The 27,885-nt window shown below is 38.9% G+C and overlaps 1 protein-coding gene across 1 annotated transcript in view; it reads right to left on the minus strand.

Annotated features, from left to right (window-relative positions):
- Nucleotides 1-1,216: 1,216 nt before the first annotated feature.
- STIMATE (STIM activating enhancer) overlaps nt 1,217-27,885 on the minus strand; it is a 35,551-nt gene continuing 8,882 nt past the window's right edge. Inside the window, exons 2-8 of the mRNA XM_014869564.2 lie at nt 18,438-18,486; nt 16,538-16,633; nt 14,353-14,474; nt 7,970-8,082; nt 6,999-7,076; nt 6,088-6,237; nt 1,217-5,205 (exon numbers count right to left, since the gene is read on the minus strand). Of these exons, the coding sequence (XP_014725050.1) occupies nt 5,089-5,205; nt 6,088-6,237; nt 6,999-7,076; nt 7,970-8,082; nt 14,353-14,474; nt 16,538-16,633; nt 18,438-18,486 (725 nt within the window). The 3' untranslated portion in view covers nt 1,217-5,088. The remainder of the gene's footprint in view (nt 5,206-6,087; nt 6,238-6,998; nt 7,077-7,969; nt 8,083-14,352; nt 14,475-16,537; nt 16,634-18,437; nt 18,487-27,885) is intronic.

Consider the following 27,885-nt stretch of genomic DNA (forward strand, 5'->3'; position numbering starts at 1 on the left):
AACAGATTTTTTTTCCTATGGTACAAAATAATAGTTCTCTACTAAGATGCTTCTCTACAGTCCCACAAGCGTCACTACTCTATCTATTATGACAGGAAAATAACATTCTGTGTGTTTAAAGCAAATATTTAGAATTCAAGACACTGAACTATTATTTTCCCTTCAGCTTTGAAAATTGCTTCAGTTCATTGGTACTCCATATTCCTCAGTCAAAAGCAACAGAGTTGTGCTTTCATAGAAATTTAATCTCTACAAACAAAATCAAACCACTCTAACCTTGCCATTTGGGGCAGGTGAAGTGCTTAGAGAGGCAGGCAGCACATCCTGAGGTTTCTAGAACATCCCCAAAGCCCGGAGAGTTCTGTTCTCTTCAATTACATTTCCTAAGCCAGCATTCAACAAGGGCCACAATAATTTTCTTGCACAGATTATGGGCTGTTTTTCCTCACAAAGAACCCATCCTAAATCTACAGTTATTTATATTTTAGAGCAGAAATCCTGTTCACTTGGTTGAGGTCTTTGAGATCTGTTAAAATGGGACAAGAATAACAATGGAATAAGATGGCTCATTTATCCAACAGTAGATATTAAAAATAAAAGTTTTAATCTTCCAGTGCAATAGGAATTGTGGAAAACTCCTTTGCTGGAGGAATGGTCCCAACTAAAATATGGGGATGGCCATAGAGAATTTAGTGAATGTACACACGGCTGACACTGTGGTCTCCAAATCTCAGGGAAGATTTGCCTTCCCCTCCAGCAAAGTGCTAACAACCTCTCAGGGGACTGACACTTGGTGAAGATTATACTCTGAATTCCCTGTAAGGGTGCAGTGGGTATGGGGCTGCTTGGATGTGGTAGGTGGAAAGTATGAAAATAATAAGGAAATGTTACAGAAGAGTTACAGAGGCAGAACTGGGTCCATCCTGTGCAGCTCCAGCCCTGAAACTTTCCCCAGGGAATGGATCTGAGAGGAGCCTGCAAGGATTCTTAAACTTGTAAACAAAATCTGCAACTTAAGAAGAGCAGCTCTTCCTGATCAAAGGGGCTTTTCCATTAAGGTAGAATGAACACACTGAAATTAAAGTCAACATAACAGTGCACACAATTAGGGCTGAAGTTAAACTCAAGTAGTAGAACCTGCTTCCCACAAGAGCACACCATAAACACTGAAACACAGGCACTTTGAAACAGAACAAGTATAAAACAAGTATACAAATCTGTAATAAGTCAAAACTTTATTGTAAACCATTATACAATGTAATTACATCAGATACCCTTAAAAGTTTAAGGTAACACCACTGATTAAACAATAGGGTCCAAACAGAGGGCAGCAGAATACAGCTGTTGGTTTTGCTCACATTGGCTATACTCTGAATTTACTTACAAACAAACCCCACATTCAGTTGGAGACGGATACCCACACAAGACAAAAACACCTACAAAAGAGTCCCTTTTTTAAAGATACTGCAGTTTTACTTTGTAAAACCATAGTAGTCATTTTCAGTAATTGAACTGGAAACTTCACCTAGAAAAGTTTGCACGCCTATGCTGTAGATATACTCTGACTTGGTGTGGCTGAATTTATTCGCTGTCACTACTGGTTTCTCCTGTAAAAAGCACAGCAAAGTTGCAAACACTAGTTAGTCAAGCACAGTGGCAGAGATTCCTTGTGATGCTCAGCTCTGAGCAGAGCCCAGTCCCCCCACCCAGGCTCGGCAGGGATCAGAGCAGACACCTGCCCGAGGGGATCACTTTGCATTGCTCTAATTTGCAACTCAGTTTCTGAGTTTTCCCTGAAGAAAAGCTATAGTACATTTCAGTTAGCAACATTAACAGACAGTATTCACCTACTTAAAGTAAGACAAGGGGACCTGAACATATTGAAGCCAGAACTTGGAAACCATGTATTAGACAACATCAGTGTTTTAAGTTTATGCAGATGTGCCACAGGTCAGATACTAGGAACAATTAATGTATTGACCACTCGTGGTAAATTCCATCTCCACCAATACTTCTGTGTCTCTTCTCTAAGTTATAATCCCTTTCTCTTACTTTGGCATTCACTACATAGCTTATATTCATTAAATAGAATCCTATTTTCTAAGCACAGCCTGAATTAAACCTTTGCTATGAGTTGTCCTGAAGTACATTTGCCAGGCAGAAATCTGAGTGACAACTGGAGGATAATGCTAACGTGATGTTGCAGTATCACTACTAGATCAACTCTTTATAAAAAGTCCATTTCAGACTGTACTGCCAATACATTTTAACAAGTGGTAAGACATAGTGAAGCACTAAGCACACACTCCCTTCTCACACATGCAAGCCTGTCAGACAACAGGGCTTATCCTACTCGTAATTATTGCAAGAATTCCAATTTTTATCTTATAGAGAGGAAAACTGCCAGTTTTACATTTTCCATCTCTTTCACAATGATAACGAAGAATGTATAGAAAAAACAATCAGATTTTGCTATTTAGCTAAAATTCTGAATAAAATTATTGTCTTAGTAGAGAAAGTAATTTTTTTCCCCTCTGATGGTTGCTCCTCCTATTACTACTGTGGTATTTAAAATACTTCTGTGTCTTTGGATCATAGTGCTTTACTACATCACCTTATTAGACATATCTAGATCTCATATCAAGTGACATTTAAGCACTTAAGACATGAAAAATTAGGCATTCAGAACCTTTGCTATAACCACCAAGAAACTGCTCTGTAGTGCTTTATACTGTTTTGTACTTGGTCAATAAGCTTGAGGTCTGCTCAAAACAAATATTTTTACATGATTAAGGCCATAATTTTATACTGACACTTCACAGACTAAACATGAAACTAGAATCATTTTGATAACTGAAGTAACTGGAGGAGGGAAAAGGAAGATAAGATGCAAGTCTGTACAGTTAAATTTGTGTGCGCTGCTCAGTTACCTCAGCTGGCAAGGACAGCCATGGCTCTGCACTGGGACACAGCACATGGTCAGTAGCTTCATGTCTGAAATAGAACAAATCCTATGCTAAAAAAAAAATAAAAATAAAAGGTGATTGTGATAAGAGCCACAAGCCTAGCTCTTAAATCCCTTTGGAAAAGTGAGCTGGAGGAGACTATTCTGTCCATGAATTCCTTGAAGTGCTGTGCTTTTGGAGATCTGCACCCATCCAGTGGTCAACAGTCACGGGAAGATGTGAGTCACACAATTAGTAAAAAAACCCCAAACCCCTCAAACCAGAGGCAACACTGATTAGGGACATTTCACCATCCCCCATGTCAAAACAACTCGGGTAAGCTTCCACTGTCATTAGTTCCTAGATTTAGTCTAAAGCAAACACTAGTACTGTAACTTTTTGCAGTTCTTACGTTTCAGTGCACAGTAATAAAGGTCAGTGGCTCAACTAAAACCTCAGGTTTGGTAAATGTCCCTTTGAGCTGGCTGGACACCCTGAGGTGTCAGAGCATCGTGTCCCCTTTGGACAGCCCCTGGGAAAAGGGATGCTGGAATAGTGGAAGCAAGCACAGGAGCACACAATTCAGTATTTACTAAGGCCCAGTTAAGCAGTCTGGATAATAAATCACATTAAGACCTAGTAAATCTATAAAAAAATGTAAAAAATCTTAAAAAGTTCTGAGCAGTTTTCCAATGAAACTGGTTTAAGGCTTGGAATTTTTCTGGTGTCCAGATACTACAACAGATTTGCATTTAAGGTCTGTTGTCACCTCTTTTGACACATTGCCTTGTCCTGCACAAGGTTTAGCTAAGCAAGGAAAGCTGTCAGAAACAATCATTTAGAAAATATGCAAAGCAAAAGGATGTCACTGAAAACATGTCTGCTAGGTTTCAGATCACCACGTGTTCTCAGTTCTCAGAAGAGACACTGAAGATCCCAGAAATGCTGTGGTAACAACAGCACTGTACCCCTTGGGGTTGTTCTTTTACTACTGAAGGATAATGAGACTTTATGGAAATTAAACAGGAGAAATTTTGTCGTTGTTGCTGTTAAGCACATTAAGTAAAAAATTGCTTTTCCAACAAAAAAAAACAAGGGACAGAATTGTATTTGCAATATTGTAGCACAACTGCTCCAATCAGATCACAGTCCTGTACCGCAGGCCCTATAATAGGAAAAGTATCAGAAATGTTCCATCTCTTTTGAGTCATTTGAGAGGTATGCACAAGAGACTTGCAGAAACAGAAATAATTAGAGTCATCCATAGATACTCATTTCACAAATAACTTATCACAATGGATTTTTGTTATAGACTAAAGTGCACCTTTGTCAAATAAGCAAATGCCACCTCCTACTGAAAAAGGTATTTTCAAATTATGTGGTCAAGAACACACATAGGACTGCATTTTTTAGTGATATTTGGTGACTTCAGCAGTGACAGAGAGCTTTTCCCTTTGCAATCCCTTTGTCTTAAATCAGGAGACAAGGATAAATAAGATTTTCACTACAAATCTTTTGACCTGTTCTGCACAAAAAAGGGAACTGTACCCTTTTCTCTGATAAAGAGAATCTTTAAATACAACTGTATGAAAATATAACTTAAATATAAAATAGTCAGATAGATTTGAGAAGACTTGGAAAAAAATCTTTGTTCCACCTATTAGTTCCATAGGTACCCGGTAGCAAGTAAACATTTGTACTTAAAAAAATAATGTTAAGTTACAGCTTGTAACCATAAACTATTCTGCTCTAGGAATTATGCTGCAAAAGCCAGTTTTAGTAATAAAACACACTCCTTTAACTTAGTCAACTCTGATGCCTTTTAGAGAACTCCTTACACTGTCCCATCAGTAACTGAAAGTGAAAGATTCTGTATCTGTTCTTTCTGATCTTCTCTGACACCTCCCACACGAATCCTTAGTGACTCATCCATTTTCCACACACGACGAGGAGACATTCTTGCATAATTGGTCAGTGTGTTTGTAGTGCAACTGAACTGGAAGTCTTCCAACTGCTTTGCCTTCCCTTGGTAGGCCTTGCTTCTAAGTCAGTTTGTATGAAAAGAGAGATGCAATTGCAACATTAAACCCCACTGACAGAAGTTTTTGCCATGAAACCTGCAAGTCCACAGCCAAGGAATGTGTCATACAGGCAGACCAAAGCGATGCTTCTTCTTCTTGATGGGCTTTAAGTTGGTCAGTCTGCGCAGGTCCTCCTCAGCATCTGACTCCTCCATCTCATCATCTGCTGAAATTAGGATCTAAAAACAAATTACAGCTTCTGAGCACCTAGAGCAGTCACACTCCTTCTTTCTACTTTTAAACTTTTACCTTTTTTTATGCTTGCAAGGCACCTTATTATTTGCTTGGGAAAGAGCACATTTAGGACATAGAACACATTTAAGATTTATTGCCACACTATCAAATATCATTGCACATCCTATCAGAAACCTCCAGAGGTTTTGAAAAAGGATGGATGCATATTAATATCACTACAGCCACTGACTCTGAACCCAAGGAGTGATGCCAGAGCAGCACAGGCAGCTTGAGAGAATATTTAAGGTCTTAATCCACACTGGTAACAGGCAATCACATGACCTGGCAAAGCCCGTGTAAACAGCACTGTTTATCACACAGAAAAGTTAAATTAACTTACTAAAGCTAAACCAACTCACCTTCAAAGAAACCACCCATCTTTCAACTGAACTAAAAACTGCTCACTTAATGTAATTTAGAATAATGTTATGCTAAGGCAACTATGTAAATAATTCTTAAAAATCAGGTCAGTTGCCTCCACCAGCTCCCTCTCACTTTAAGCTATTAACCTCTCTTTGAATTAGGACTGTCTATTAGTTTTGTATTCCCTATGAGGTTCTTTTTCACAAGCACTTGCAGCACAGCTCATCTGTGGTATTTACATATATTATTGTGTCTTCCTGCCCATCTTGAAGGAAATTAAGTGCCAGAGTGGTACAACAGTGACTTTTTCCTTAACTGGTTCTCAACTGCCAATGCTAGGAGCTACTGCTAGAGGTACACACTCAGAAAATCCAACCTAAGTTGACAGTGTTACAATGAAATCAATATCAGGAGGGATGAACTGGATTGATATTGCATTAATTGCAATCATTAACTCTACATACTTCTGACTCTGACTCCTCATGCGATGCTGCTCTCCTGTATCGGACTTTACTTCCATTTCTTGAATCTTGTCCTGCTTCCTTTTCTTCAAGTTTAGCTTTTGTCTTCCCTTTCTTCATGAGGAAATTATCTACTACCCAGAACATTAACGCCTGTTAAAAAGAAGGGGAGAGCAATAGTTCAGCTTTCTTCAGAGTAGAAGAAAGGTCCAAATACTGACCAAATGAACTTGACAATAATTCTGAACTGGCCAAAAGCTAAATCTTGTCTAGGCATGGTGTCACATATCTTATTACCCCTTTCAGGAATGCTCTAGAACCCAGCTACTTTATCCCTTTGTGGAAGAGAAGCAAGTAAGAAAAGTAGTGACTATTAACAGTGATCATATATTAACTCTTAATGTAGCAAGGCTTTACCAGCAGTTATCACATGCAAGGACACCCACTGTCCCCAGTGTCTCTGGCTCTAATCCCTAAATCCCAGATTGCTGCCAGAGTATACTTTGGGAAGGATGACTGCACACTTGCCCTTTTCCTCTGCTCCACCACAGGCCAGCTGCTATTAGCTATGGTCAGACACAGGATACTTCACAAGACGTCTGTCCTTACACCAACTGCTTCCTGAAGCAAATTTCACTGTAATTTTATAATCTCTATGTCAGTCAATCTACTGAAGTCATCAGGCCAAAGGGGTCTATGAGGCATTTCTGCCCCTCTCTTGAACCTGATTCTTTAGCTCCAGATAGATTTCAGCTTTGTAAAACCTACATATCCAGACAATTTACCCATTCTTTAGAAGCCCTTAAATTAACTTAAGCACCAAGGTATTCAGTGTTTTAAGGATTAATGTTAATTAATGAACACATGGCAGAAGGATATCCAAGTAAACATTTCATGAAGTGAGTTGCACTAACGTTAACAAAGAAGGGAACTATCAGCATGACGATTGCCAGCTCCAGCTGGGGGTTCTCTATGGGATTCAATAAAGCCACCTGTGGAAAGAAAAGGATGGAGTTCAGCTCATGGCAGGATGTGCTCACACCTGGCACAGGCAGGACAATGTTCATGTACAAGTTACTGTGACAGAAATAACGCAGATGAACCAAAAAAGGGCAGTTCTGAGAAAAGCTAAGTATTCAGGACAGCTCATAAATTACCACAGATAAGTAAGTGGGGCTGACAAGAAACTTATCTCTGTCATTTTTGTTTACAGAAGTCTGAGGAGCTGCCTTAGAATCATCTTGAACATTTTAGAGCTGCTCCCAAGGAACATGTTGAAGATTCCATCTTTAGGAAATTTAAACAGAGCAGTTTTACAAAATGAACAGTAATGAGAAGAGAGTCCCCAAAGTAGTCCAGAGCATACAATAGAGCTAACTGGTTTTAATGGGCAGTAACAGCACCACTTTTAATATCTGGTTGCACAGAGTCCATCAAAATAAAGATTAATCCAGTTAGTATCAGTGGATTCACTAATCCACCACAAATTTCTAAAAGTCTACAGTTAAAACCTATCAACAAGGTCAGGCAAAGAAAATTCTTTAAAATACTACAAGAATACAAAATAGCTGTAGGCAAGAATTAGAGTTAAGAAAAAAAAGACTAAGTAGTTTCAAGGGTACTTTAGACAAGGAGATAGAATTAAATTTTGGAAACTTCAATTTACAAAAACCCCTCAAAATATGGTATATTCCTGGCAATAGATAAGGGTCTCATTAGCAGTATCCCAATTAAACTAAAAGAACATACCACCACCACCACCGAGTTAATTGGCAATGAGTGTAGACAATCATGATGCTTGAGCCAAACTAATAAATACTGCTGGAAGTCTTTACAGCTTCCACCTAAAATTCACTTGTCTGTAAAATGCTGTAAAAACACAAACCTCTTTCCACTGAGGTATAAGCAGCACTATGATGATGATGGTTTTTTCAAATGTCATAATCATTATGTACAGAGCACACTGGCCCATCCAAGCACTGCACTGCAGGGGGTCACCTGCAAGAAAGAAGAAAGGTTTAATATATGCATAGATTTGATTTACTTCATAGTAAACATCTTTAAAAAGCAGTATTAGAAGAGGCAGCAGGACAGCTAAATCCTCCAGAAGTGCCTTCTCCAATTCTTTTAGGGCTGCTCCTTCCCCTCCCTCTGCCTCACCCCAGCTTTCAAAAAGTATCAGAAACCAAATCTAACAGGACTTTGTCCCATTCAGCAGTACCTGTGATAGGCTCACACAAGATACAAACTTTCATTGTGTTTCTCCTCACATTGTTAATTTTTATCCTCTATCCTGACATATTAAGTGTTTTAAAGGGGAAAATTTGAGGGAAACCTGCTTGGGGAAAACACATTTCCCTTCAGTCTAAATAGAACTTAGATTTCCACCATTGTCCTTAGGCTTTCCTCTCTACATAATTACAGTAAGTAACTAATTGAAGCAACAGGTGCATGAGCTGCTATGAAAAATTTAACTGAATAAAAAAATTAGGATCATATTTGAGTTCCAGTGTGAAAGAGTTTGAAATTCTGCTGCACCTCGAGAGCAGAGTGAGAACCCGAGTGCATGAAGTTATCTGTCAGGACAGAAAGAAGACCACAAATATTTGAACAGGAAATCTTATGCACACTATTAGACTCTTTGAAAGAAGGCAGAGAAAGAAAAAGAAGACAAAAAAAGGGAAAAAAAGAGGACTGGTAAGCCTAGCAAGCTTTGCAGGTGAGCTTGAAGCTGCACTTCTCTGGAAAACAAAAGTAAGCTCTGGAGGGGGGTGACAGATCTTTAATCTTTGCAGCAGCCTCTGCAATCTCTTCAAAGGCAGCTCTAAACCCTTAGCCTGGGGATGAATAATGGGCAATGGAAAATCAGATGCCTTTATGTGTTTGTAATGCAGAATGGACAGTTGCTCATTCCTTTTCTGGAACACTCCTGAAAGGCTTTCTGTATTAATACTGGGTAATAGTCTGAGACTGAGTGCTTACTGCTGAAATGCTACACAGAGAAACTGATAAATCAGACTGGAGTCCAAAACAACCAATACTCCCTAAGCAAGGTTTACAGGATGAGTTAGTGATCAACACTCAACAGTCTGAGAGGAAACCAATTAAAATGCTGGAGCTTTACAATTATATACTGCAGTTACAGTTTCTCTTGTAAAAACCTGAAGAGTTAGAAATTTGAAAGGGAAAACAGTAAGTCAAAGTTGAGCAACTCTGATTCTTCTGAGGATACAAGGCCTGAATTAGGTTTGAGAATTAAATTTTAGCAATTAATTTATATACTCCATATTTTATTAACATTCTCTAGTTTTTCACACTAATTAGCAAATATTCAAAAAATTCTAGCTTTAGCTACAGTCTCACTATTGAAACGAACAGTATATTCTAATCCATTTTCCAATCAATTTTTCCAATTCAATTCCTAAATGTAAAGACAGTGAAAACCATTTTGCATCTTTTGCAACTCTCAGGAGATTCTGTACATGCAAAAACTGTGAAACTCTGTATTGAAAGTGTTGTGCACTCTCACCAATGAATGTTTTATTCCACGATGTTTTTGTGGGGAGTGGTGCTGGTTTCTTTGGGTTTTTTTTTGGTACACGACTGAAATTAGAAGTTGTGTATATTAAATTCTACTTGAGGATTTTTGTGTGCCCTACTGCACCTACAAATGATCTCTCAGCTATAATTACAAGTGGAGACAAGAGGGATGCTGCCTACTTTGAACTTAGCAAGTCTTTTGACAGTGTCCCAGTGGTATCCTTGAAGAAAGATGGGAAGATAAAGATTGGGTGGGTTAAGATACAATTCTGCTATGAAGAGAAAAAGTTTTCACAGTGAGAATGGTTCAATCTACTGGAGTAGGCTCTTCAGAAAAAGGGGTGCTTAAATCCTAAACCACTGATAAATGAAAAACTGACTGGTCCATGCTCTGAGCAACCCACTTCAGCTTTAAGTTAATCCTGAGCAAGAGGTTGGTTTATATGACCTCTGGACATCCTTTCTAACCAACTTTTTCTATGGTTTTATGAGCCATGAAATTCAAGTTAGTAACATCATCAAACCCAGAAGGTGCTCCAAAGGATATTTTAGACATTTATACATTCAGAGATTCTGTACACAAACCCAAATTAGAACTTTAAAGTTAATGTTGAAGCCATAAAGCTCTAATTTAATTTCTAAAGTCTTTTACAGTCATCTCTTGAATTCTGATTTTATAGCTATCATGTATAGAATAATCCAGGAAATTAGTGGAAATCTTGCTACTGCAAGAAAATCAAAAAAAGAATGAAAATGAAAAATTTTGAATCCTTTGCAGTGATAACTGTAGCAGCATTTTTGGAAAACGCTGGGCAATGCCAAATTATTCTATACTTGTATCTGCCACTGCCATCACTGCTTTGTAGAATATGTTTAGAAACAGTTCTTGAACCCAATACCTGTTATTCCTCTGCCCTGTAACTTCCTTCCCTTCTTCAGATCCTGAACATTTTTCTTTCTATGCCAACTCATAGAATTACTCCAAAAGGAATTTTAAATAGTTTTGAAGTCAGTGCAATCTGCCCCACATGGCTATAAGCAAGTTGTTCTGCAAGTGGCAAATGAAGAGCAGGAGGGAAAAGATGCATCAAATACAATTTCTGAGCTCTGCCATGGAGAGACAAAGCCAATCAAAGAAGCCACAGCACGATTCAGTTGCCAGTGGAGTTTATAATCACCAGGAGGGATTTATCTATCACCTGTTTTCTACTCACAGCAGCTAAAGTAGCTTAAGACAAGAAGGGAAGGAGAACATAGGGAACATTCTTTTCAGTACAAGTCATGACTGCTTTTCTCCTCTTTACACACTCAAATATATTAACTGATTCTGCACTTCTATTAAAATCCAACTGCTTGTATAATGAATTTGAAAAGACAAAACCAAAGATATGAAGACAAATCCAATAAAATTAAAAATTCTGGTGTAAAAAAGCCCTTGAGGGAGTGTCATAGCCCTTTGTTCATAAATCAGACTGCAGTGCTGTTTTGCTGTACAAACAGCTACCATTTATAAATGCTGATATTTTGATATCCATTCCTTCCTTGAGGCATTTATGCTTCAAAACCATCCTCCATATAAAGAAGAGGCTTTTAAAACCAGCAGGACACTGCTATTTTTGTGACAGCTTCAAGTTATAAATCACCAGGGATCAAGTAATAGAGCTAAGAAGGGAAATGAGCTCACTGTGAGAACTAACTTGAGACAAATGATTATTTAGGCTCTAGAAACACAAACATCACTCAGTCACAAGAAGAGACTTGTCTGGGGGTGGAAGGAGGGCTCTTGTTTGTTTTCCCACACTTACAAACAAGCAGAAATGACACTGATCTCCAAGCTGAGGGTTTGACTTTACTGCTCCAGATAAAATGCCCCAAGACTCTGATACTTTTCAGTGGGCCATGGGATGGAGAAGAGAGGAGACATGTGGAGAAAAGAAGGCTCCAGCTTGACCTTACTGCAGCATTGCAGTACCTGAAGGGGTTCCAGGAGAGCTGCAGAGGGACTGTGGGGTAAGAGGACGAGGGGGAATGGCTGCCCCGTGCCAGAGGGCAGGGATGGAGGGGATATTAGGAAGGAATTGTTCCATGTGAGGGTGGGCAGGCCCTGGCACAGGGTGCCCAGAGCAGCTGTGGCTGCCCCATCCCAGGAAGTGTCCAAGGCCAGGCTGGGTGGGGCTTGGAGCAGCCTGGGATAGGGGAAGGTCCCACAGCTGGAGGTGGAATGAGATGAGCTTTGAGTTCTCTTCCAAACCAAACTGCTCTGTGATTCTATACTAAACATCCATGTTTAACTTCAACATCACAAGTTCTAAACACACTTGCAACCCCATAGAACTGCATTTTAGTCCCCTCTTCTATCTTGCTTAATTTATTTTAAAAAAATCTTAGAAAAAATAGGAGTGTTCTTTGGGTCAAACTGAAAAATTGTAAATAAACTGGTGATAAGAGGGTTTTCACTTCAGGAACAACAGGGACACTTATCAGAAGATGACAGCAAACTTGTCCTTTTAGATGGGATATCTTACAGAGGGCCTAACCTTACTGCACAGCCCAAATGAATAACTTTCCATCTGCTCTCTAATTGTCTTTATACCAGAAGCCTCTCCCACATGATTAATGGAAGCACAGATTTGCAATATGCTTTAAAATAGGTCCTACAATAGCTTGATTAAAAACCTAACACAAGAAGGGCAGGGCAGCACATTAGTAAAGATGCAGAAAAGAAAGTTAGTGACTAATAAAATGATCTGATACTAGAGAGAACAACTAAGTAAAGAGGGCTTCTGTAATTTCATACATCACTTATATACACACACAAGAATACTCAATAAAAAGGTTCAGGTGTTTCAGATTTCCTAATTCAAAGTGACAATACTGGAGCAACCACAGACCACCTCCACAGCAGAACACAAGTCCATTTCCTGATTTTAAGAGCTTAATCACTGCAGTCAGAAATGCCTCATAACTAAAATAAACCAGGGTTAATTTTGAAATTCAGTAAGAAATAGAGAAATTTCAGGGGAGTGAATAAACTCCCCACATCTCCCCATCCACACAGTCTGCTTACTGTCAAAAGAACATTAGTATGGGAAATGACAACAGATTACACACAAAAAATTTAAAAATATTATTAGAAAGAAATAAAATCTAACATCTGACATGATAACAAATACCTACATATGACTGTAAGACATACAACAACTTTTTTTCCCTCCAAATGGAAACTCAAGTTTTATGTGGGCTGAAAGCTGCTCAAACATCTTTAAATGGCTTCCAGCCAAACCAACAATCAGAAATGGGGCTCTGGGCAAGAGATCTCAGCTCTTTCCTTGCCCCCTCACCTTCCCTGGGCATTGGTGCTTATCTAATCCCTTAGAGACACAAGTCTGGGGACTGATCTGGAGGAACTACTTACTTTTTTTACATCTAGTGAATTTTTCATGGTTTAGCTCTCTTGGTCAATTCCCTGAAGAGTCAGATATGCACCAGTCCAAGGAAAAGAGTGGAAATACTGGACTGTGGCATGTGGGATAAAAGCAGACAAACAGTGTTGTGGCAGTGCTGATTTAAACAAGCTTGAGTGGCCATAAACTCTACCCTAAAACTACCCTACCTCTACAAATCTAACATGCCCTAATGATATAGGCAGTTATTTCTCCTAAGTTGTTTGTCACCATCTCTAAACCTCTCACATTCAAGCAAATAGCAATTAATGTTATTTGATTGCAAGCTTAAGCTTTTAAAGTGCTTCAGTTTCACAAGGCCCTTATTTATTCTTAGTTCTGTCAGTTACTTAGGCTCATTAAAACCAAAGAAATCTATAAAATCAAAATCTCTAACAATAATAATTATGAAACTGCTGTGAAAGCTCGCTATTTGTTTGTTTTTACTTTCTTAAACATCCCCCCCAAACGCTGTGGTTGTTGTTTTTCTCTCTGATGAAGAGCCACAGCTCACTTAAAAGGCAATATCTCCTCCTATTCCTCTCTCAAGGAGCTTCAAATGTGATTTTTAGCATTTATACAAAACTTTCATTTCCAGCAATCTGAAAATAACACACTGAACAAAATTAAATGTTGATGTTGAGTATTTGTGATACTCAACTGCAGCTGCAAATCCACAACTTCTGCATATCAGTGGACTTCTGTGTAATGCAATGGAAGAGAAACTCTGCAACTGTAGCTGAAAGTGATTTCACAGTCTGTCCCTCACACATTTTTTGATACAGGCCTGGCGTGCACAAGCCCCAGTGACCATGACCTGAGGAGCAGCACAGGCTATCTTGCCATTCCCTTCCCTGAAGGGATGGGGCTGCTCAAAGAGGGCTGGCAGAACTCTTGGTCTGTGTCTTCAGACAGTGGCACGTGGCTCAGTGGAAGTTTTAGTAGGAAATAACCTTCCAGTAATCATTTTTTTACAAGTGTTTCAGAGTAAATTTATCATGCTGCTATCTCATTTTTTCCATGAGATTAGTCAATATCATAACTTCTTGAATCACTCCTTAAAAAAATAAATATTCAAGCAGTCATTCCAAACTCAGTAAATGTTCAGAGACTTGTTGAGCTAAGACAAAAGGTGCATGCTTAGATATAGAACTTAAAAGAACCCTCATGACAAGTGAAATACTCAAATGACTGTACAACAATTTTAGAATGAGTTAACCTCTTGCTGAAATTCTCAGAGATTCTACCCTGAGAATCACTTCAGTGGCAGAACAGAAACATTTACCATATTCCCCAAAGCGGAGGGACTCCCACTGCTGCCATTCCACAATGCTGCTCACAGCACGGATCCCAATGTAGATCAGCAGCATTCCCAAGGTGGCATCCAGCAAGAAGTTGATAAGGTACCTGAAAGGAAAAACAGAAAAGAAAATAAGGAGTCAGGGTCCATTTTCTACAGGTTATGATTGATAAAAGATCTGTAAGTATGTTGAGAAGCCAAAGTATTGAGAACAATCATTTACCCACTTCTGTAATTACACTGAGAGCCTAAAATTTAAATAGTTTTAGCAGTCTCAATATATTTTTTCTGTCAAGATCCCAAAACTTTCTAAAAATAGTTATTGTCTAATAATTGTTCACCAAATCGGAGTTTTAATTAACGTTGCATTAGTCAAACATTAAAATCAAGGCTGAGTGTTTGCAGAGGAACGTCTGCAATCCCGAGCCTGCACGAGTCCCACCGAGGCCACAAGAGGCTGCTGTAAGACTGCAGCGGGGAGGCAGCGGCAGGAGCAGGGAAAACAGAGGTGCCAGCACCTATTCCACAGGCAAGGACGGCTCCTGGCACAGCAGGGATGCCCGGGATTCCCAAGCACACCGGGATTCCCAAGCAGGCCAGACTCACCCCACATGCTCGCCCCTTAAGCTGCACACAGGACCTGCTGTGCTGCTGTCAGGTAAGTCTGGACCCACTTTCAAACTTAAGAAATATATTTCCTAAGACAGATTTTGATTAATGCTATGTGATATTTTTGCTGCTATCAAGAACCTGCACCCTTGTCTGAGAAATGATCCAGCTCCACACTGTAATTTCATTTATCCTGACAACACTGGTTATTACCTCACTCTCTTCTTACTTGTTTTGTGTCATGTTATACTTACATGAAAAGTGGGATTTGAAAATAAAAATATGTAGATGCAGGAGAGAACACACATGTCAATAAACCCTTTATTTTGAAAACACAGCACAAAGTTGTTTTTTATTTAAAATACTGTAATGCACCTATTGTGCTTTAGCTTTAAACACTGACAATTACTGACATGCTTTTGTTACCTCACTTGAATATATACTGAGTTATAAAAATTGAATGAAATTAATTTGCACCTGTCAGCTTTTAAACCTATCAGGAAATTCTTAAATCTATAAGCAAGGAAAATCCTACAATAATGCCTGGTATTATTGAAACTGTCATAATTGTAACTCAGATTTTACAGTTAATGTGCCAAAATAAATACATTCTGCCTAACAAAACGCTTAGTGGTGGGAAAAGAAAAGCAAGTGTTGCACATTTCTACCATGTAGGAGCACAGAAGGAACCAAGGAGGAATAAGGGATATAGAACTGGCTTGTGTAGCAAACACAAACATGTTCCCTGAGCTGCGTGTCTCCTTTGTTCACCCAAGAACAACAAGTGAGCAGATGCCATCGAAAGGAACTGGATTGGTTCTAAAAGATAAATTACTGGGCTTTTAAAATAATTTCACAGCTTCCATTACCAGCAATGTGTAAGCTACTTGGAGCACGAACCTTATCAAGAACAAACCCAAACAATTACCATTTAGTTCAGGAGCTCCTGTAAAGAGCCTGTCGGGGTCTTAGTCATAAAATCTTCAGGTTTAATACACTACAGAGAAATGCTTATCTATTTAGTCACACTGCTCCAAGCGTGACATTGCAGAATTAATTTCTCTACTGAGCAAGATTTCCTATTTTTAACAAAATGAAAATAATACTGCAGCAGCCAATGTAGGTTTTAGAAGTAAATACAAACACAAATGACTTTTGCTAAATAACCCTGAAAGTAACCTCACTTTATATTACAGCCTTGCTTTACTACAGTGAAAACAACTGGATATTCATTTCCTTTGGTGCCAGCACCTTCAGCAAACAAACTTGAACTGCAAAGTGCATCCCAAGTTCTCATTCATTCATGGAGAGGGACAAGTAGCAAGGCTTTGCCCTTTAGGTTTAAAATATCTACACACAGTCCAGACTCCTGCCAGCCAGGAACTAAAAGAGAAGAATCCTGATCCTTGATTAACTAAGCTTAGACCACAGGTTTTATAAAGTGACTGATTTTTACCATGAAAACTGTCTTCTCAGCTCTATCTTACCTTACCATCCACATACACCAAACTCAGCTACAGAACATCCACAAAGATCAGTTATTCCAAAATTAAACACTCACAGTGAACAAGGGTCTTCTTCTGTAAGGTCTGATAAATAGACATTTGCAAAGTGGATGAACAACATCCCTATGGCTTGCTTGGAAGTATCTAAAAACCTGTATAAAGTAAAAAAAGGTTTTAAGACACACAAAACTGTTTACAACACAGCCAGACATTGCAAATTTATGTTAATTAAAACTCCATCTCTATTAATTTTTTTCTCCAAATGAGAACACCAGAATAATAAAAGTATCATGGTGTTTAGCTTTTATTTTAGCTTTATTTATTTTAGTTTTAGCTTATTTAACAATGTTCCATTTTAAAATCTGCTCCTATTTTATTTACAATAACCCAAATCATATTAACTTGAAACCTACCACTGTAAACGTAAAGTCTCTGGATATCCTCTTGGTATCATATGCATTATCCAAGAGCTAATCCTGACTAACTCTAGCTAAGTCTTTAATAACCTCCTGGAAACAATGAGTATCCCAGCCCTGAGAGATATTTTGGACCTTTTATGTTTATGCATTTTTAGCAAGCTTATGGCACAGACAAAAATAAAATCCTCATCATGTGCTTGTGGGCGAACAACTTAAAGGACTAATGAGTCCTTTATCTACAGCATTTGATTTAAAAGCAGCACATTTTTCACCTGAAAGCATGAAGTGCTTTCACTGAATTTTATCTACAGTGCAGAACTTAGAACACACTGCAAAAGAATTCCAGCCTTGACAGTATTATCTCCAAAGCAGATGATAAAGTCAGAGAGTCAGTTTGTTACTCAAGGGGAAGATCCAAACCCCCACTTAGACAGTGATTCAGTCATGACTCCAGCTCTTACCATTCTTTTTTCATCATCCTTTGCACAAAACCAAAACTTTCAGTGGATGATTTTATTAAATGTAAAACATAAGAATCATAACAAGAGTATTCTGCAGGCAGGAGTGTGTTCTTTGTATTATACAGAAAAACAACAATTTTGCCTGTTTCGTTTCTACTTCTAAAAAGATCTAAATACCCCCAACAGATCCAAATGACATTTTATGCCTGAATTCATCTACCCTCCCTGATAACTGTCTTGAACTTTAATCTCTTCATTCACTGCATGACACAGAGAGCAGAGTGTTGGAGATGAGGCAAGAAGCCAGTGAGTTACCTATCTAATCAGTACACCCTGCTATAAATAACAATACTTGAGTCCCAGAACAAGATTCTTTGCTTAAAAATTAAGGGCTATCAGTGCACTTGTCAGAATTTCAGGCTGAGGCAGACTGCAGTACACAAAGATTTTGTACTTATTTTTTCAATAAAATAAAGGTCAGTGTTAGTTTTGAGAAGCAGCATTGTATGAGAGGAATTTAAACCACTGAAGTCTTGACCAAGTGGAGTGGCAACCTAACACTTAGACCAGTCTCAAAATTGGTATGTTGGCTTTGCTTCAATCCAGTAACTTTTAAAATGTAATAAACACAATACATTTTATGGTTGATGTACTTGTATCTTTTGTCATCCTGTTTTCTGTTTTATACATAGTAGGATACCAATGAAACATGGAATTTTATTTGAGCCCAGCTGAGATCTTCTTCTAAGCTTATGCAAGTTTGTGGATGTTCAGATGCATCTTAGGGCTACTTTAAGCTGAGATCTTTAGGAAGAAGCACAAATTGAAGTTTTATGCCTAAATTCACATCTCTACACATTCCTAGAAGTGTTCAGTAAGAAATGACTACCCAGGAAACACACAGCAGGTAACTTGACTCGTGAATTTTGGTAACATTTTTTGGTTCCTCACTAACAGTCAGCAATTTCTTGTCATCACTTTTCTTTCTTTTAATCATCATACATGAACATCATCCCTTCAATTTCTGCAACCTGCAGGAAGAAAAGAAGTTAAGAATAAAGCATGCAGAAACTTACCATATCCTCCAGGGACGTCTTTCATGCTTTGGTTCTCTGAAGCGTTTTACTAGGGAGAAAAAAAAATAAAAATAATGGAAGACAATCAGCAACTTGTAAAGCAACAAAAACATAGAAAAGTGAAATCAAATCATGTTGCAGAAACGTGGCATCCTTGATGAAATGGATCTTTCTCTACTGCACTTCACTATATCAAACTCCAAGGACCCATTTTTAAAGAAACTCCCTTCTGTCACCTGTAAGTTCCTAGAGCTCCATTCTCTGCCTGCCAGCATCCCTCACATGAAACAATAATGCACATCTGACCACCATTCCATTGGCCTGGGCTTTTACAACTGCCCATCCAGAAAATTTAATTTCCAACAGGAAAGCAGGTATTAGAAAGAGCTGTTTCTTTTCCTCACTGGACACCTAAACCCAAATTGGAAAGTATTCTCATAACATGGGACAGGCCCATAATATCAGAATGAAATCAAGTGACTCAGTAGCAGGACAAATACATTCTCTGACAATGTATCTCTAGTTTGCTGGCAAACTGAATTCCAAAAGGAAAGAAGGACAGTTTTAGTTCTTTTTTTAGTTTGATAATCCCTTCACAAAAAGGTTGACAATTGTTAACATATTGAAAATGAACAAAAAAAATCAGTATTAAAATTAATTACAAATACACACAAAAGCAAAAATGTAGGTAAGTTTGTCTATTGTAGTTTCAGTGCAGTTTATTATACAAACTGTTTGGGCATCTGAGAGAAAGCTCCTCTCATACCCTGCCCAGCTACTTCCATGTACTTCCAACCCATCCCAGGTCCATCTGGAAGGCTCCAGATGACTCCTGAAGAACAAGTGTGGAAAATAGAGGGACAAGGGCATAAAAGCAGCTGCTGATGTGCAAACAGTGGCTGCTCCATAGATTTATTCTGTCTGGTCTGCAGTTTTTCCTGTCCTCTTAGGAAATTCCATTTCTAACTCTTTCTGGGCAAGAAAGCCTTTTTTTCCTGTTGGGAACACACACAAGTCAGACCTGGGACAGGGGCTGTGGCAGCCTCACCTCTGTGAGATCTGGCCTCACATCCAAACACACATCTCTTCTTTGTTACAGCTGCAGGATACTAAATGCTTACACATCCCAAAGACAAACACAACAAGGTAATGTCAAACCTTTCCATTAAGAATGGGGTTTACATACGGGTTTTACTTCCTTCTGCCCAATTTCGGTACCACTCACCAGTTCTTTCAACATAAGTTCTTGAAAAACAATTATTTAGGCTCTTAGTTCAGAAATTATTCTTATATTAAGAAAAAGCACCTTGATTCTCCTTCACCCCTTCAAATTGCAGAGATTCTGATTCAAGAGGCACAAACCACAGCAGGTATAGTCAGGAAAATATCAACAGGTATTTTAACCTGCTTCTCCAGGTGTTAGTGATGAATTTCAGTTTAACATAAAATGCTCTGTGTACATCATGCCTGCCCAGCTTATGAGCCTTTAAACCACATTCTGGTTTCTGTACCAGTCACAACTTTTTCACAAGTAAGGCAATTATCCCCAAAGTCAACTGCCCTCATAAAACAATTAAATAAATCACCTCCAAGGTGGAGGGGCAGCACTTTCAGGGAACACCAAGCTGCCAGCCTGCCATCTCACTGTCTGTCACTGATTCTGACAGCTGACAGAAATTGATTCACCCCCATGAGAAACTAAAAAGTGACAAGATGAAAAGACTGTACATTTACACCAAAGATAAAGTTGTAACAGCAACACTTGCCAGCAGTTTTCCCTGTGAACAGCATGACATAAATATAAAACTTCTGTTAAAAATGAGCAACACTCAGCCAAGTCAACCAGTTTGTTAGTTATGACAAATCCTCCCCAGTCACACTATGGATTACTTTAATTAGTGGAATTTTTGTGTAACAACAGGAAGCCACAAAGCATCACAAAACAAATGCAAGAAACAGAAGTTTCAACTTACTGTGGAGTTAGTACAAGATGCTTTTCTGCAGACAAAATGGCATTAAACTGCTATGTTGTGTATGCTTTGGGCAGGGGTGAATTCCAAGCTTAGGCTTTATTCTGGTATTGTTATGAAGTTGTATAATGCCCCTGAATTCATTCATTTCTTTTAAAAATCCACAAAAATTCATTTTGGAAGAGGATATTCAAAAGCAATTCCACTAACAGTGTTTCAAATTTTATCTGTACTGGGAAACAGCCTTGATAAGGTCTGTGTTTCTCTGGCCAGTTCCAGAAACACAACATTTCATTTGAGTTAACATTAAGCAGGAGCAAGCTTGGAAAGCCCCTGCAGTTGTCTTTTGGGAATGTACTGACTGACTGATCAAACCACAAAAATGTATGCCCCCAAATTAAATGAGTAAAATCTTTAGGAGGTGTAACCTGATGAATATGTACCTGTAGAATGGAAAGCCCACTAGGTCCATATGAGAGTGCTGTTTGCCCAGCCCAGCTCCCTGCAGCAGTGTCTGTGAGCATCAGGTGTTTGTGACAGATGCAGACATTGCCAGGTACTTCCCAACACACCCCTGATGCAGAATTTGAGCCTTCCCAATAACTAAACTGGGCAAAACCCCAACAGGCTGTAGACAACCACACTGGTTAGATCAGGGTCCTCAGCATGCTCGCTATTAATACATCAATTTTGGAACCAAAAGCCAGCACGCTTTTTACAGAATCTTTATTGGCACTTTCTAAGCACCTATCAAACTGGGGAGGGGAAAGTAATTTTTCCCCTTGCCCTCTCCCAAAAGAAGGCAGGATTGCTGCTCCCAGAGCCAGTTTCTCTTGGCAGTCTCAGCACAGACTCGGGCTGGTGTCAGCTGACAGATGGATCTCAATCTGCCGCCTCCCGGCTGCGAGGACTCCGTGCTGCTCCATATGCTGCAGCTCGGAGCGCTGTGCTAGCACCAGCAACCATCCACCAGAGTTAATATTCATTAACTAATAACGCCACAACTTCGTGCTGAATTATAAATGAAGAAAGAAGCGCTGCTTGTTTATACATTCAGTGCCAGAATTTCTCAGGAAAGGAAATAAAAGCACTTCTGCCAACAAGCATGTGAGCTGCCAGATGGACAGATAATAGATAAGCATATAAGACACAGTATTGCTAATGCAAAATTCAAGTTCATTGAATTGACTTCCCACTTCATTGACATTCCAGGAATAATTAATGCCAGAGTACTGTGGAAGGGTTTTCTAACACTTACTTTAACGTAGGAGTTTTGCAATCAGAATTTCAGGAGACCCATAAGGAAGAATAAAGGCCAGAATGGAGACAAGAAATGAGATAAAACCTCCCCAAGTTGTCAATATGCAAAGCAACATTTGAAATCCAGCCTTTCTCTCTCTCCTTCGTCTCCTCAAGAAGTCCCACAGGAACTATTTTGCTGATGTGAAGTAACTTCAGTACAGATCCAAGAACTTCTGGATGGTTGCTCTTGTAACAGCACAAATCTGACTCATCTCACACCTTTGAAATGTTTTTTATGTACCCATGCACCACTGCATCTTAGATGCAGGTTCTAGCAGTTCTCGATAAGAATCTTTCTGACCCCAGTAAAGATCAAAGGTTTCTCTAGCTCATTAATTTGAAATTAAAAAAATGAAGTAAGATCAACATGTTCAATGTCCCCTGCAGCTACACTATGACAATACTGCTTTTCTAAGGAGAGGGCTGGGAATTGAGTGCTTCTCAAAACTCTTTCAAAGATGGGTCACAGACAAAGCAAAGTGTTTCATTTCATAAACCCCCTCTATATTTCTGCCATCAGACCCCAGCTGAGCTGGCCAAAGAGGAAAGGAGGAAAGGCTGGTGAGGATCACATTTGCACACCACATTCACATTTCCTCACTTGGATGAGCAGTTTCAGCTGGGGCAGAACTGGACCCTTCTCACAAGTGCATGGGCCACAAGAAACAGCCACAAGTTGGAGGTAGGGAAATTCCAGGGTGAAAGAAGAAAAAATTTCCAGTGAGAGCAACTAAATTCTGCAACAAGATGCCCAAAGAAGATGCAGTGACTGCAGTCTGACAGATCTTGAAAATTACCCCCGACAATGCTCAAAGCAAGGGGACATGGGCTGGCCCTGCTCTGAGCAGGAAGTGGGAGCAGGTGACATTTGGAGTCCCTCCCAAGAAAAATTGGTATGTAAGTCTGGAACTCATTTTCTGTGATCTGACACTTAAAAAGTTCCAAGATTTGAACCAATTATCAAAGGACTAAATTATGGCTAGCTGGAAATCACACACACACACATATGTGGAGGGACAGAATCTCACAGAGAGACCTGCTGCAGTGTGAGCTTCCCAAAAAACATGTTTGCAACCAGACAGATCCTCCAACACAGCCCTCACAGTGCAAGACTGCTGGGATCTGCAGGCTACTTTGGTATTGATTCCCATGATTTCCAGCATTCCTGACAAGTATTACAAGTTTCCTGTACCAGGCTGTTTGCTCACTGTGTGTGGAGTAACAGCTGAAGTTACACCAAGCAGTAGCACCCAAGCTCAGAATCAGATGCAGATTTTCAGATGGCCGCTCTCAGAGAATGGCACTATTTTCAGAACATTTGGTTATCAGACCATATGCCTCACAAATCTGAACCTACAATTTCTAACCCTGTAAAAAACTTGTAAAGTCAACTACATATGCAGGCCAGGTTTTTAATTTTTAAAATTCTATTTAGGAAGATGCGGTGGTTTGTATTAATTTATTTTTTTTTTAAGGAAGGAAAGGAACCAGTTATGGAAAACACTTCTCTCTAAGGACTGTGGCAGCTTCCTTTATACCTGATACCCATACGTTGACAGGGCCCATGAATTCAGCTGTGGGAAGGCTGAAAAAATGGGAGGGGCTTCACAAAAGCAGATTTCCATTTGGCTGCTATTTGAGAAAATTAAAAGCCACGAGATAATTTTTTTCTTGTAGAGAAGTCTCCATAGACTAATGAGAGAGACTCCTCTCCCTAAGTAAATTGGAGAAAGACTATTTTAGAGATGGTAAACTGATTTGATTCTGTACATTGTCATCAGGAAAGAAAAGAGGGTGTCAGGGAAGAGAAAGTGTTCTGAAGGTTTTATTCTGATTCTTCTTATTTTTTTCTTTTCATTTCTGTTAATAAAGTTCTTCTTTATACCCTTCAAAGTTTGAGTGTGTTTTGCCTTCCTCCTAATCCTATCTTGCAGAAAGAAGTAAGTAATTCTAGTGGGTGCACTGGCGATTTGGCCAGCACTAAACCCACCACAATAATTGGTGCATTGGCCAGGAAATCTCAAATTGGCAAACTAAAACCACTACACAAAACTGGTGTTTCTGCCCAGTCAAACTGCAACCACCACAGAAGACTTTAAAAAACACTGCTCTATTTGTTAGTATCAACCCTTTTCCCACAACAGTGGGAACCATGTCTATTCTGAACATGCACACTAATAAATCCTGAAAATTCACATGACTATGGAATAACAGCTATTAGTGAATTTCATGTTATTTGTGATCTTTATCATTAATTTGAACTTACCTCCTACTGTTAAAGCAAAGCCTTTAAGAGGCTTGTCTTGACATTTCACTTTGTCCCCTTCCCATTATTTTCTCGGTAGCAGCACAGTGAGAAAAAGTAATTACATGAGACTACATAAAAGATTTCCCCAAAACAGAATTTTTCTTTTTAGAATTAATTGTGCAATAAACAACATGTCCAATGAGAACAGGCTACAATGATGCCTTACAAAAGATATATGGGTGTGTAAACTATGTATCACACAATTGCCAAAAATTATTGTGACACTTATTAGCTGGCCATCTCTCCATACTCAGAGTTTAAAAAAAAAAAAAAAAAAGGAATTCTCCATGCATCTATTTTAAGAGGTAATAAATGTGACTGTAAAAAACTCCAAAGAACAAGTGTTTTTTGTGTGCTGCTCATTTCTCCAGCCCCAAAATGCACTCTAACCTTGGCAATTCAATTTTTGCCCTACTGCAAATTCTTCCTTCTATTCCTATGTCCCATTAGCTACATGCTCAAATGCAGGACACCCTGAAAGCCTGCTGCTTATTTACCTGCATAAGGGCCCCAGAATTCTACATCATTTTTTTGCTTAAGGACCCAGACTTCTCCACACTTGAGATACCCATGGTACTAAAGCAGAAATTATATTGGACTAGAACTGATTTCCAGTGATATTGCTGCATTGGAGAAACATACCAGGAACCATGGTTTCTTCATGATGAAAAATGTTATGGAATAACTCACTCAAGTGAAAATTTTGTTCTAGTCAGTATTAGACTGACATACCATGAAGTGCATGAGCCCCCAGCTTTGCTGCCCAGCAAAAAGGATTTTTAAAACTTCTGTAAGAGAGAAAACAGTATTAGCCATGAAAGTACACAAGCCCTTTCTTAATTCCACTGTGCCCTTGGCCTTAATGATTCTGTAGTGTAATTAAGAACTGTTCCATTAAAGAAGGTCACCCAGGGAGAAACTTTATAGAAAGCTGGACACAATAAAGTTTAATGACCCAGCCAGTTGGTTATTCAGGGACACGTCACACTAAAGATGCAGTGCCTGCACAGCCACGAGGTACCTGCAAACCACAGATCTTATCCCAGCCTCTGTTCCACTGGCAACAGTGATGATCATGTTGTGGTTAAGGCAGCAAAACCTTTGTGGGCCTGACTGGCACTTTTGTCAGAGCAGAGAACAAGGAGCTCTGTTTTACAGCAAAGTTAAACACATCAGTGCCAAGCATCCATCAAGCCCAGCTATCTCATGACCTGGGCTCCTTTGTCTCAACAAAGATGACATGACTGAAAACAAGGTGTCAGCACTGGATTTCACATTATTTATCAAATGGGCAGAAGTGTTTGCTGGATAAATGCTGGTGAAATACAGTAACTGAAAGTTACCTGTGTAAAAGCATTTACTTCCTACCTGCTTCCACAGCCAGCTAAAAACCTACCTGTAAATTCTGTCCCTTCAAAGGTTTAGTGAGAGCTAAAACTTTATAGTCATTCTGCAGGGAAAGGCTATCACAAAGTAAAGCTCCCCTTCACAGTGCAGGGGAGGAGAGGACAAATCATTATTAGGGAAAGAACCCTAAATACTGCTGTCTGAGCTCTGGAATAAATCAGATGATTCTGCTGCTTCAGGAAAGGCAGCCAAATGCATTACATTAGGCTGGCGAGTTTTTTATTCCTAACATGTATGTACTTTAAGCTCCAAAAAATTTCCATAAATCCTTAGCTTGTGGGAGACACAAATAAATCATATTACCTGCATACAACTCAGCCTAAGACAATTTCACCAAGACTGATCTCCTGCATCCTGGTAGCACATGACAGTGTGGCTCTGACAGATGCATTAACTTGGCTGTCAATAAAGGAAACAGATATATCTTAGCAGAGCCAGCAGCTCAGACAAACCATATGAATAGCCATTGTCATGGAGCTTTTTTCCCCTTTTTCCTAAAAGGTAACGCTTACTTTTTAAACAGCTAAACTATCCTAGCAGAAGGAGAATTGCACACAACTTCTCACTTTTGATTATTAACCTATCTGCTGTCTCCCCAGAGAGAGGAGCACTTTAGAAGTCATAAAATGCATCTACAACACACCCTGTAAACAGAAGCCCTCAGCTCCCAAAAGCCACGGCAATACTAAAAATAAAGGGCTGCAAGTAACTGCTTTAAGGTAAACAGCACAAGTAGCTTAGGAAATATTTATCCAAATAATAAAGTTAAAAGCCACGATTCAGTCCTAAGAGACAGGCATTTGTTATCTTTGTATTTAGCATACACAGCACTGTCGGGTCAAGGTGTGCTCTGTTTGAAAGTCATCATAAATCAGTTTCCCAGCACTTTCAGAGACAGATATATTTGCTATTCTGTGTCTTCAACAGGTATAAGACAGCTAAAGCAAAGCAAATCTAAGCTTCTAGTGAAAATGCCTGTGAGATTGGCTTTAGAAAGTTGATACAGATCCTTCCTGCAAATACTTTTATACTCTGAACCAGGTATTATTAAACAACTACCAAATGAAAAAGCAAAGTTGCTAGAAAAACAGCTGTGCCACCTGACATGCTACAGAAGCACCCAGTGAAGACTGAAAAATACAGTCTGCTGTGTTCCAGTGGATTTTTTTTTCTGTTAGAAATCAGAACCATTTGGGAAACATGAATTATTTAGTACAAAACAAATAGAATCAATCCATATTAATGTGCACTAAGCAGCAATTTACGATTCACAACACCATTTTCACGTACAGCATGCACAAGATCACTCAATAATACATGAAGCTTCCTGAACGTTATTAGTATGACAACAGATATCAATGAACTTTAAGTCATTCAAGCTGCTTGTTTTAAATCAGCTCTTGGGAATGGGCAGAACTGCCAAAGCACAGCTCCAAACTCAATCACCATTCATTAAAATATTAAGCAAGGCAGAAACTGTAGCAGTTTTAAAAGCAGAAAGCAAACCTGAAATGTAAGTTCAGATGCAAAAACGATGTGAAAGGAAAACTGTAAAAACTTTGTAAAAAGTAATAAGCCAGCAAATATGTTAAACCAAGGAGGCCAAAGGTAGATGTAAACTGCATGTTCAGAGGATATTTAAATTCTAAAGAGCTTTGCTTACCAGATTCAGTCTTTCTAGGCTGGAACTATCAGAGAATTGAATTGCAAGACAGACATTTCATATAACACCAACTGTTTTAAAAAGAACAAAAGATACACAACCTACTTTCATAGATTCTCTTTACACATGATGAAATACCACGAAAGTAGAGTCAGAGGCCAACTATGCAGACTTCTTTGATATAATGTATCTAACAACTAGTATACACTTCATAAATTAAATGTATGAAATCATGTAACAATTTCCACCTGCAAAAGGCTTCTTACTCCTTAACAGCAAAACTTAATGCCAGCACTGAAAGTATACTGCCATAAGTAACTCAAGGTTTTAAGATTAGCTGGAGGAGGGTGGGGTTCCTCCCCCCATAATTTTAAAGCTTCTTAGACTATTTCATCTTCTAACATTACAATTACCTCCCAAAGAAAGCATTTAAGTGCTATGTATATAAAATAGTACAGGCTGTTAGTCACACCACCTGCCTCAAAGCAAGGGAGGTGTACTGGAAGATACTGAATAGCAGCTTCTCCAGTACACCAGGAAAGAAGTAAAGGCAATTATTCTAAAAAGAAATTAAATTTTAGAGTGTCGTATCTTTAAAAATTATTAGAGACAGGGGATATATACTGGCAGTTGTGAATAACTGCTTGTAATTTAAAAGTCATTCTTGTTCCATGGAAAAATCCTGTATTTTTGAGAAACAAACAAACAAAAAATCATAGTGAAAGAAGAAAAAGCCAGCAAAGGTTGTATCTGTGAGTAAGGAACTTACTCAAGGGGACTGGCTAGTCTGCTCCAGAT

Source organism: Sturnus vulgaris, chromosome 11 (assembly GCF_052056855.1).
Source record: "Sturnus vulgaris isolate bStuVul1 chromosome 11, bStuVul1.hap1, whole genome shotgun sequence".
In the NCBI taxonomy this organism is placed as follows: Eukaryota; Metazoa; Chordata; class Aves; order Passeriformes; family Sturnidae; genus Sturnus; species Sturnus vulgaris.